General features: G+C 45.8%; 1 protein-coding gene across 1 annotated transcript in view; it reads left to right on the top strand.

Annotated features, from left to right (window-relative positions):
- LOC103744273 (dedicator of cytokinesis protein 1) overlaps positions 1 to 12,990 on the top strand; it is a gene marked incomplete at its 3' end in the record, with an annotated part of 120,656 nt that overhangs the window by 9,273 nt on the left and 98,393 nt on the right. Inside the window, exon 2 of the mRNA XM_029569813.1 lies at positions 12,685 to 12,768. Within this exon, the coding sequence (XP_029425673.1) occupies positions 12,685 to 12,768 (84 nt within the window). The remainder of the gene's footprint in view (positions 1 to 12,684; positions 12,769 to 12,990) is intronic.

Here is a 12,990-nt window from a genome sequence, read left to right as displayed (position 1 = left end):
GAGCTGCAGGGAGGGCTCTTGCAGGCCGCCTCTGCGCAGTCTCTTCATTAACACCCCCATGCGGTCCTCTTTACTGTTATCTCAAAAAGGAGTTGATTGTTTTTTAATCTTCAGTTTTATTTTTATCACAGCTAAGTAACGTAGCTGCAGAGGAGGAATTCCAACCAACTACAGAGAAACAAAATGTTTCTTTGGCAATAAGAGAGTCCTTTCCAGTGGCTGCCTGCTGCCTCTGACTTGCAGAGGGGTGGGGGCCCCTCTGGCTTTGGGGGACTTGGTGCTGTTCCTAGATGTCTTTGCAGTGTGCAGTTTCTTGTGCAGGGTGGGACACCTGGTCAAGACTGAATTCTCACTGGTTGAAAGCAGGTTCTCAAAAAAGGTTAAAGACACACCCTTATGTGTGATAGCGCCCTTGGGAAGGAAATACCTAGATGCCCTTCAGCAGGGGACTGGTGAGCACAAGGTGATGGTTATACTGTGGACTAGGTTCTACAGTTCAAAGAGCACATGTGCATGTGTCCCAAGAGGCCAGGTAAAGAAGTCAGACATGAAGGAGAGCAGGCATGAGTCTACCAGTCTGAACTCCAAGAATGGACAGAGGTCACATGAGCTAGAAGATGGTTCCCTGGGGTGGGGTGGGGGGGCTGTGTGGCGGTCAGAGGACAACCTGGGCTGTCAGTCTTCTTCACCTTCCATCTTGTTGAGTCAGGGTCTTTTGTTTGTTGTTGTGTACACCAGGCTAGCTGGCTCACATGCTTCCCTGAATCCTCCTGCCTCTGCCTCCATCTCACCACAGGCGGTTTCTGGAACTTGTCTTAGCTTGGTGTGCACCGTGTATAGAATCATGGACCAGATCGTATGAGGTGCTTTCTATTTTGTTCATGAAAACTGAAAATACAGAGAGAACCTTAGTTTTCCTGCCCTGGAAAAACAGTAAAGCCGACACCCCCAGAGCCCAGCGCCCCTTGCCCCTTTCTGTAGACCTGTGCCTTTCTGTAGACCTGTGCCTTTTGGCACCGTGGGATAGAAGTAAGAGAGTCACTGGCTGGTCGTGGATAAAGCACACAATGATATTTTATTCTGCAGAAGGATATTAAAACGCCTTTAAACTGTGTCTCAGTTCAGTTAGAATTTGAGCAGAGACTTTTCTATTTTCTTTTCACACTCCTAGCTCTACTACCTCTCCACCTGTTCCCACTTAGAAGGCAGGACGAGGTATTGAATGGCAAACGACTGTCCCTTCAGCCTGCTGTGCCCTTGCTCTGCCTTTAAAAAAATTATTTAGATGAGTTTCTTGATTCTAATACCCAAACAGTTCATGAAATATGGCCACAGGGGATTTTATTGGCAGAGAAACAATCTCTATATTCCTAAGAAAGGCAGAGAGGAGCCCAGAAGAGCAGCACTGCACAGTGACTTTGAAAGTTTCCTTTCTCAGAGAATCTGTGCATGCGGACGTGCAACTGGAGGCAACCTTTGACCCGAGCCTCTCTCCTGGTGTCTTCAGTTGTCTGCTTCCTCTTTGAACCTGAGCCGTTGGACAGTCGGGGGAAGCTGCTAAGTCCACCAAGGTCGCATCTGAAACCTGGGGAGCTGTGCAGTCTGGTTGATGGTGGATAGCGCAGCCATGCAGGCGTTCCTCAGGCCGCTCTGCTTCCTTTCTCATTGCATCTTTATTTTTTAAATTGTGCTAAAATATACATTACATAGAACCTGCCCCTTGATCAACCCATGCATACGGTGTGGGGATTCTGACTGAGGGGAAGTTGTTCCCACTCCTAACTCCAGAGCCGTTTTCATCTTACCTAGTGAAACTGTCCATTCAACACCGACTTCCTGTTCACCTTTCCCAGCTCCTAGCAACCTCCCTTCTCTGTCAGAATTTAGGAAACTCCTGTAAGTGGAATCAACCAGTGTTTGTTAATGAGACTGCCTTCTTTCACTCAGCATGATGTCCACCTTGTAAAATGAATGAAGATTTCCTTCCTTGTGAGGCCGAGGGATACCCCAGCTGCAGGTATCAGTGTATTTTGTATGTAGCTATCATCCATCTGTCAGTTGTCTGCTTGGAGGGTGGCTTGTAGACTACTAGGAGTAGCACATCCATGAACAGAGGTGTCCAAGTATCTGTTCAAGTTCCTGCTTTCAGTTCACCGGGGTGTGCACACGTTGCATCTATACGTTTGATGGGTACGCACGCAGTGTGCACACATCAGGTGTGTACACATTGGGTCTGTGCATATTGTGTGTGTGCACATTTAGTGTGTGCACAGTGGTTCAGTACACATTGGTTCACTACTCACTGACTGTGTACACATTGTGTGAGTGCATATTGGGTGTATACACATTGTGTATGTGCATTTAGATGTATGCACATTGGACATGGACCTGTTGAGGGGTGCACATTCGGTATATAAGCATTTGGTGTATACACACTGGCTATATCCATTAAATTCTATACACGTTGCGTAGAAACACATTGGTTATACACATTGGGTATACACATTGGACACCTGCACTTGGATGTGCACCTTTGGGTGCACATTGCTTGGTCACAATCATTCAGTTTCCTGCAGGAGTAGCTGCTCCATTTTCCATTCTTAGTGATATTCATGAAGGGATATGATTTTCTTGTACCCCGCCAAGACTTCTTTTCAAGTTGGGGAGAGGATGGCGGTACTCCTAGTGGGTTTGATGTGATAGTTCTGTGGTTTTTGAATGACTGAGTATGGTAAGTGTGGTGTCGGTAAGTTTATTTGCATATTTTCCTTGGAGAAATTTCTGTTCACATCTTCTGTCCATTTTAGAACCACTTTCGGTGTTGATTGTAGAAATTCTTTAAAAATTTACATTTATTTAATTGTGTGAGGAGCATGTGTGTGTCATGCCATGTGCAGATGTGTGGAGTGTGTGTGAAGGTCAAAGGACACCGTGGAGGGGTTGATTCTCTCCTTCCACATGTGGGTTTGGGGGCTCGAACCAGGTCATGAGGCTTGGCAGCAAGCATCTTTACCTGCTGAGCCAGCTCATTGGCCCTCAGAAATTCTTTATATATTCAAGATACTCATTTCTAATCACATGTAGAAGTTGCAGTTCTTTTTCCTGTTCTGTGTATTGCCTTTTCACTCTGAAAATTATCTTCTGATGCCTAAAAGTTTTTAATTTTGATGAGACCCAACTTACTTATTTTGCCTTTAGTTGCCTGTACTTTTAATATCAGATCCAAGAACTCTCTGCCAGGCTGAACGTCATGCTTTCTTCTAAGTTTTTCGCCCTATGGTTAGAAGTCTTTCATCGACATCTGGTTAATTCTATGACTGCTCCAAGGGTCCAACTTGGTGGTTTCTTTTTGTGGTTGTTTGGTTTTTCCCAGTTGTTTCCACCACCATGTGTTGAAAGGTTTGGCCTCTCCTAGCAGGTGGTCTTGACACCTTGTTGGAATCCCTTGACCTGTGAAGGACTCCGTTCTGTTGTCCTCTGGGCTGTGCGTACCCATGCCAGGACCACCCCTTCCCTGCTGTACCTTGTAGTAAGCACTGAATCAGGACCTGTGGTGCCCCCAGCTTTCTTCTCCTCCCTATCATTTGGGCTCTTCTGGGGCCCTTGAGATGAATGCTTCTGTTTCTGGGGGAAACACTGGGGTTCGGTAGGAACTGCGCAGAGTGTAGAGCGCTTTGAGTGGCACTGACACGTCGACAGTGCGTCGTCCCCTCTGAGACCGTGGATGCCTTCCTGCTTTCTCAGTTTTTCCTTTCTTTCTGCTGCGTCTTGTCGTTTCAGAGTACGACTGCCTTGGTTTATTCTTCATGTTCATTATTTTTATTCTTTAAAACATTTATTGTTATTTTTGTGTGTGCTTGAGGCATGTGTGTGGATGTGGTCAGAGGACAACTTCGACTCTGTGCAGTTGGTTCTCTCCTTTCACCTCTGTGTTGCTCCTGGGGATTGAACTCGGGGTGCCAGGCTTGTATGCCCGGTGCCTTTACCCACTAAGCCATCCTGCAGGCCCTGGTTTTATCCTTAAAGTATATTAGAAGCAACCCTTTGAAGAGCTCTCAGTGTCTGTCTCCCTTCCCTCCCTCTTCCCTGCACCATCCTTCCGTCTCTCCTTCTGTCCGGTATTACAGGACTCCGGCGTCAGGAGGTTGCTGACAGTAAGGCACAGGTTTCTTTGAGGAGCTGACAGTCAAGGGGAGGAGTCACAGGGGAGGAAACGACTGGACACGAGGTACTGAGTCCGATTTGTGACATTTGTCCCGTGTCCTGTTCCAGCTGCCTGTCTGACTTGGGGGCTAAGTCTGGCAGTAGTGTCTTCTCTTTAAAAATATAAAAAAAATATTTATTATCTTCAAATTTTTATTTTATGTGTATGAGTGTTTTCCCTACATATATGTAAGTGCACCCATGTAATGCAATACCTGCAGAGGCCTGAAGAGGCGTCAGAGCCCCTGGAATTGGAGTTATAGATGATTGTTAGCTGCCATGTGAATGTTGGGACCTGAACCAAGGCCCTCTGCAAGAGCAGCCAGTGCTCTTAACTGCTGAGCCATCTCTCTTAGCCCCTATTTTTTATTTTATGTGCATGAGTGTTTTGCTTGCAAGTGTGTGAGTGCACTGTATGTGTGCAATGCCTGCAGAGACCAGAAGGGGTGTTGAATCCCCTGGAACTGGAGTTACAGATGGTTGTTAGCCATCCTGTGGGTGCTGGGAGCAGAACCTAGGTCCTCTGCAAGAGCAGCCAGTGCTCTTAACTGCTGAGCCATCTCTCCAGCCCCGGGAGTGACTTCAAGGTATAATTTAGGAACTCCAGCCTCCAGGGCCAAATGGGAAGGAACTTCCCAATGTGTTTGTTCCTTTCTTTGTGGTTACTGGCATCAGATTCCCACCGGAACTATGTTTCCAGTGCTGCTTGCCGAGCTGTTCGTGTGGCAGTATAGCTGGCTTTGTTCTCTCCCTGTCTCTGGGGTAGGGGCATGCGGCTTCTTAAGGTCATGTTCATAGGATGTGTACAGTGCTTTCAGATTCTTTCTAATCAGTATTTCCTGAATGGCCCAGTGTGGGAAAAAGGTTATTCCTTAGAGGCTAGGCTGTGGGCTGACCGCTTCCTGGGCCTACATCTCATTCAACTCCTCTCTCTAGCCCAAAGGCCAGTTCACAGTAGATTAGAGCACAGAGGTTTGAGAAAAGCTGAGTGGAGGTTTCTGGCATAGACAGCACAAATACACAGCGCTCTTGAATCCCAGGGACAGGCCCTGTCTCACGTAGGCCTGCAGGAGCACAGACAGGAACATGGCCCCCATCCTCGGAGCATGCTTGCTTCAACCCTGAGAACATGTATGCCCTTGAACATTTTTCCATTGAAGACAAGACAAAGGGACTGAGATCACAAACAGAGCAACTAATTTTCACAAATTGACTTCAAAAAGAATTTAATTAACTTGTAAGCTGCTCCTTAGAATCCTGATGTCATGTTTTGAGGGTGTGTGGGATCCAGAGAGAAATTCTGAGCCAGCTGATGGGCTGGAGAGCCCTTCGCAGCCTTCCCCTTGGTGCTGGGAGGAGGCTCTGCACCTGATGGGGGAGTGGTATCTCCTTAGATGGAAAAGACCCAAGGCAGAGCTGCAAAAGCCGATATTGTGTTTTTCTAGTTGACTGAATACAACTCTAGCTCCTGGATCTGGCTAGGAACGTCCTGAAGATGAAGAAATAATTAAGGTGTTCTTTGCTATTGCAAATGTCTCAAGGGGGGATATGTTGTGATCTGATTCAAGTAGAGATTTTTGCTGAGTCCCTGTGAGGCCTGCTGTTAGTTGGTGTGTTGGGAAAGTCCATGATTAGTGTAAGTTTCCCTTCCCTAAGTAGTTGTGGTCCGATAGAGAGAGAGAGAGAGAGAGAGAGAGAGAGAGAGAGGAGAGAATTGCAATGTCTTAGGTTGGTGCACAGCTTAGTGAAGGTTGGCAAGTGGTTTATTCCACAGAACTTTTTGGTTAGGGGGAAAAAGAAAAAGACAGGATTCATTTAGGATGTAGAGAAGGAGCAGGCTGGGGAGGTTAGGGTGGGCCTGGCATGTCATCCGGGCTGTCAGGGATGGAGACTAGCTGCTCCTTGGAGCCAAAACAACTTGGCGTGAGAGAGAGTGGCGGTGGAGGCGGGTTAGTGGGTTGCAGTTGAGATGGCAAGATGGAGTGAAGTCACTTCCCACGGGGCTTGGGATGAGTGCTGGGCAGCCCCTCTCAGATGGAAGGCTGACGACGACTGTGGTGAGTGCCGCAGAGACGTCCGTGCGTCTCAGAGCAGGGCTGGAGGGCTGGTCAGGCAGTTTAGGTGGGAGATCATCTGGAAGGGCAGCCACAGGGCTCCACGGCTGCTACCAGGTCACGGTGCCTCCCGGAGCCTGTGAGAACTCTGGACCTCAGTCCTGTCCTTTTCCTTTCTTTTCTCTCAGCATTGGAGATTAAACTCAGGACCTTTTGTTTGCTAGGCAAGTCGTCTGCCACTGAGCTGTATGCCCAGCCATCTGCTTGTTTTTCCTCAATGTTTGTTTTATTGAATTTTTGTGCATTTCATATAAAACATCTTAATAATATTTAGACCCCCCTTTCCTCATCTGCACCCCCCAAAACTCTCCCCCCACGACTGGATTTCATGCATTCTGTCATATATGTTAAGGCCTTTCAAGTGAAGTTTGTGTACCTAGACATCCTTCAGTGCAAGTTCATCCACTGGAATCTTGTCAACCGATCTAGAATCCCTTCCTTAAAGAACATCAACTCTCCCTCATACCACAGTAATCAGCTGCTAATAGTTCCTTGGCTAAGGTTGGGTCCTGCTGTCCATTCCCTCAGTTCTTTTTTTAATATTTTATTTATTATTTTAATTTTATGGGTTTGAGTGTATTTCCTGCATGTAAGTGCACCCGTGTTGTGCAGTGCCCACAGAGGTCAGAAGACGGTGTCGAATCCCCTGGAACTGGAGTTACGGACTGTTGTTAGCTGCCATGTGGGTGCTGGGAATCGAACCTGGGTCCTCTGCAAGAGTAGTCAGTGCTCTTGACTGCTAGGCCGTCTCTCCAGTCCCCATTTCCCCAGTTCTCTGCTGGGTTTTTGTGTGACTGAGTTTGCTTGTGTCTTGTGAGTGTCGTCACTGTTGCTGAATGTTCATATGAGCAAGGTCCCAGAGGTCTGGAAGACTCTGTATCCTCGTGGTCATACGCCCACCCTGGCTCTTACAACTTCTTACCCTTTATTTTGAAACAAGTTACTAAGTAATTCAGACTGGCTTTGAGCTTACACTGTAATTTGGACTAGCTTTGAACTTGAGATCCTCCAACTTTAGTCTCCTGAGTAGCTGGGAGCACAGGAGGAAGCCACGAGGCTTCGTTAGTGTTTTAGTTTGTTGAGTGGGCTGATGGGATGGCCTTTGTTTTTCCCATGTGGGAGTAGTTAAGTAGATGGCATTTCCCCTGAGTGGGAGTTGCATGTCATTAGATGCATTTTTCTAACCCTTTAGATGGTCACAATGTTTCTTGCCGTTGATTGTAAATGTGATATTTTGTGTTGATTTGCTTTGAATGATAAACCTTTTGTTTTTGTTGTTTCTGGAATTTTCTTTGTAAGAATAGAAATTGACTAGGGAGGTGTTTTGGGCATGGGTTACCTTTAGGAAGGCACATTGGAGGCATAGAGTATTTGCTTGTTAGATGGTACTAAGTTGGGTGTTGAGATTTTCAGGTGTAAATCCAAATTGAAGGAAATTAAAAGAAAGCGGATACTCACCTTGAGCTATTGTGAAAAGGGTAAATTAGTCTGAACATGTGAAGCTCTAGCTCACTGCCTGGTCTACAGAAAGTACAGATTATATAGTGGTTAGTATTGTTGTATGGTCATTGTCACCACCATCATTATCATTATCACCAGTGCTACCATCGCCATCCCCATCCCCATCATCATCATCACCACCACCATCAGCTCATCATCACTATCATTACCATCACCATCATTATTGTTAACAGCATCATTACCATCACCTTCACCATCAGCATCACTATCATTGCCATTAACACCATCACCATCACCATCACCATCAGCATCAGCCCACCATCACTATTATTACCGTTAACACCATCATCATCACCATAACTATCATCATCAGTATCATTACCATTAACACCATTATCACCATCACCACCGTCACCATCATCATCATCATCAGCAGCAGCCCATTATCACTATCATTACCACCATCATCATTACCATTGACACCATCATCATCATCACCAACAGTCATCATTACCATTAACACCATCATCACTACCATCACCATCATCATCATCACCATCATCATCAGCCCATCATCACAATGATTATGTGACATCATTATTATCACTGTCATCATCATCATGACCATCATCATCACCGTCACCATCATCACCAGCCCATTATCAGTGTCATTACCATCATCATCATCACCATCATCATCACCACCGTCAACCCATCATCACTGTCATTGCCATCATCACCATCATTATGTAACATCCTCATTATCATCACCATCATGACCATTATCACCACCACCACCACCATCATCATCATCACCACAACCACACCATAATCCTTATCATTACCATCATCACCATTACCATCATCACCACCATCACCATCATCACCACAACCACACCATAATCCTTATCATTACCATCATCACCATTACTATCATCACCACCATCACCACCATCACCATCATCCCTCTGCCCACACCATAATCCTTATCATTACCATCATCACCATTACTATCATCACCACCATCACCACCATCACCATCATCACCACCACCACACCATAATCCTTATCATTACCACCATCACCATTACTATCATCACCACCACTATCACCACCACCATCATCTTTGTTATTATTACCACTGCCACTATCACGGCATAACCCTTGCCACCACTGCAATCATTATCATTATTACCACCATCATCACCGTCATTGTCACTATTATTATTACCACCAACATTATCACCAGTCATTATCATTATCATTGTTACCACCACTACCACTACCATCATCAACACCATCACCTTCATCACGATTTTCACCACATCACCATTACTAGCACCATCATCATCACCACCATCATTATCCTCCTCACCTCATTATTACCAGTATTAGCATCATCACTACCACTACCACCACCAGCATCACAAATCATCACTATTATCATTATCACAATCACCACGATGATGACTACCACCCCATTATCACTCACCATCACAACTGTCACTAGCAGTGACAACACTTGTGGTAACTCAATATTATGTCATCATCAGCAGCATTGATTTCCAGAACACCACCCACATTATGAGCAGTGTTAGTGCAGATGGATGTGTTCCCTTCTCTCTCTTTTTAAAAAAATTAAAAAATACACATATTTATTTATTTTATGTGTACGTGTGTATTGTCTGCACATATGTGAGTGCACCTGTGTCGTGCAATGCTGTGGAGGTCAGAAGAGGGCGTTGGATTCCTCTGGAACTGGAGTTAAGGACAGTTTGTATCTGCCATGTGGGTGCTGGGAATTGAACCCAGATCCTCTGCAAGAGCAATCAGTGCTCTTAACCGCTGAACCATCTCTCCAGCCACCCCCCATCTCCCTTATGAACTTCCAAATTACCTTTCTTCCCTGACGTTTTCAAGGTGATCAGGAAATTGAGCACAGGTCATGACTTTGCCTTTCCAGGTCTTTATGTACATAAGCTATTTGAGACACAGACCAGAGTGATAATTTCCTATTTTGGGAAAAAGCAGATCTGTACTTACTCTGAGCCGTTTCCAGCTCTAAGGAAAAGAATTGCCGGGTATGGTGGTGCAAGCCTTTAATCCTAGTACTTGGGAGGCAGAGGCAGGTGGCAGGCTGGTCTACATAGAGAGCTCCCGGATAGCTGGGGCTACAGAGAGACTCTGTCTTATAAAAAATATAATCATAAGAAAATGAAATCGAGCATCGTGGGAAAGAACTTTGTGCTTAGTTGGTTTCCACACCCTTCCCCATCTCCATCACCATTTAGGCAGCATGTCACGCGCTTCTACATTGGGCTCCACAGTCCAGGGTAGAGAAGTTCATGTGCATGTACATTGGTACCTGGTGATGGCATCATGGCTGGGCCATTAATAAAGGTAAATGGGGTTTGGGGAGATGGCTCAGTGGGTAAAGTGCTGTCTGTGTAAGTGCGAGGACCTGACTGCGTCCTCATGTGGGGCAGAGACAGGTGGATCCTAGGGATCCATGGTCACTCAGCCTAGCACAGTTGACAGGCTCCAGGTTTAGTGAGAGACTGTGTCTCAAAATATTGAGTGTTATAGCTAGCTTCAGCTATCAACTTGACACAAACCTGTAGTTACCTGGGAGGAGGGAGCCTCAGCTGAAGAATTTCCCAGATCAGATTGGCCTGTGGCCAAGTCCAGGAGGAATTTTCTTGATTGCTAATTGATGTAAGAGGACTCATCCCACTGTGGGTAGTGCCATCCCCAGCCAGATGGGCCTGGGCTGTATAACAAAGGCAACTGAGCAAACCAGAGGGAGCAAACCAGTCAGCAGTGCTCCTCTGTGATCTGTGCTTCAGCTCCTGACTCCAGGTACCTGCCTTGAGTTCCTGCCTTGGTTTCCTTCAGTGATAGACTGTGACCTGAGAGTTGTAAGATGAAATAAACCCTGTCCTCCCCAACAGAAAAGCAAACTAGGGCATAGGGAAATATCCAAGGTCAACCTCTTGCCACGACACACACCCCGCATGGGGAAGTCCACCTGTACACTGACCCCCTCCTCCACCCCCAGCAGCAAAAAAGGTAAATGGGCTCAAAAAGGAATGTGTTAAGTACACTACCCACCACCCAGAGGAAAACTGCTGCTGTACCTTCCAAGGTGATTAAGATGTAATGACATTGTTCTCCAGTGGAGGAATTCCTGGGCCTTAGCAGATCAGAAAAGTGAAGAAAACCTTCACAGCCCACATCTCTAGGGATGGCACGTGACCACATTTTAAGCCCACCCCCATCCTTTGCTGGAAGGATTTAGTCATTAAGGACTCTCTGGTCCTTCTCTCCCTTATCCCTTCGAAGGGCAGTGTTGAGGGATGAATGGTCATGGTAGGGCGTGGCCTTAAGTTGAAAACTTTGGGGTTTGTTTAAACATTTTTCCTGCACTGTTTTCCTCAAATGACTTGAGAATCGGAGCTGTCAGCATGTCATTTGGGCTGTTTCTGCAGTGGGGCCCTGTGCAGGTGCCTTTAGGAGTGAATGACTGAATCACAAAATTCCACTTTTAAACCATTTCCTGTGTTCTCTGTTATACACGTCTGTATGTGCAGGTGCACATATCCAGATGGAGGCTGGAGGTCAGTTTTGGTGTTCGTTCCACAGTCCCCATCCACCATATTTTTTGAGACAGGTCTCTCTCACTGGCCTGGAATTTTGTAGGGACCCTCTACATGGCCTCAGTGTGCTGGCCCATTTGTCCCCTGTCTCCTCCTCTCTGGACTCTGCCCTCTGTGCTCCTGCTCTCATAAGGGTCTCTGTGATTACCTTGCTTCCATTCAGATGATCTGGAATTAACATCCCACCTAAAGATCCTAAATATGGCCATGTCAGGGAACACATGTACACAGGGACACAAGACACACACAGGGAATCAGATGGTGATATCTTTGGAGGGTCATTATTTGATTTGCTAGACTCCCTTGTCAGATATTTGTACGTTGTCTAATATTTTGATTCACTGTTATTTGGGGTCTGTATGTACAGGGTGGGGGCCAGCACTGTGGTCCTGACTCGTGTGACATTAGGCCGCGTGCACACGCCTAGGGCTTTGCCTTCCTTCATATATAAAATGATCGATCTTTAGGCTTATTTCAGATGTAAATTTCTGGTTTGGGCATTTGTATGTGACTCCTCCCAGCTCTCCTCTGCTGGGGTAGGTAGGGTGAAACTCTAAGAAAGAATGACATGTGTGCGCTTTGCACGTTCACACTTACCCAGCTGTATTTATACCCGACATGCTCATTTCATTTCATTTTTAGTATGTCTGATTTCTGTTTATTCCAGATCTATAACTGAATAGGCATGCTGCAAGGGCTGCTGTTAACAGGGGTGATAAATGCATTTATGGTTCCTAAAGGCTTAAGAAAATGGATGTCCTCAGATGGGAAGCTTACGCCTGCTCTGGGCTTCCATTACCTGCTGCCGCAGTTACCTTCTGTTAAACAGTCACTATAAAATGCTAAATAAACTTAATAACTAGTAAGAACCTTGCTTGTCAGTTGGGGACACTTACATTTTATGAATTTGGTGAAAATACTTGAGAAAATGGAATTTTCTAGGTATGTGCGGGTTTGATGCTTGAGAATTTCTGCGCACCTTTGGAAGTGAAGTACCTTGTGTTGACTTTTTAGAAAGGGTTTTAGAAGCTGTGCAGTCTTCTTTGCAGAAAGAGCAAAACTCTTCCCATCATAATAAAGGAATTCAGTATCAACCAAGTCCTCAGTAGGCCTTGTGGTGCTAGACCGGTTCGTGCGGTTCTTCTCTTCGACGGAGGGAACGTGTACATGAGTCTGGGACACGTCACAGGTTGTTGGACAGTCACTCTGCATCTTCTAATGTCACTCTCTGCTTTCTTTTCCTCCACCAGCTTTTTATAACTATGATGCCAGGGGAGCAGACGAACTGTCCCTGCAGATAGGAGACACTGTACACATCCTAGAAACGTATGAAGGTGAGTGGTATCTTGGGTTTCTTGTCTGGGGAGTTGGGAGGCTTCCTCAGGCCTACTGGGCAAAGCCTTTCCCTGCTACAAAACATAACAGTGTTCTGTTCTCAGAATCCTTTTCCTACAGGTAGATGCTGTTCCATGTAAGGGTGGTAGGGCAGTTTTTTGTTGATAAATAAGACTTTATTAAGAATAATTTAAAACTAAATTTCATTTTAAACCCCTAAA

This window comes from Nannospalax galili, unplaced genomic scaffold, assembly GCF_000622305.1.
Source record: "Nannospalax galili isolate Female #2095 unplaced genomic scaffold, S.galili_v1.0 scaffold362, whole genome shotgun sequence".
Lineage (NCBI taxonomy): Eukaryota > Metazoa > Chordata > Mammalia > Rodentia > Spalacidae > Nannospalax > Nannospalax galili.
Note: the sequence above shows the minus strand (reverse complement) of the source record. Positions and strands in the feature narration are given on the sequence as shown.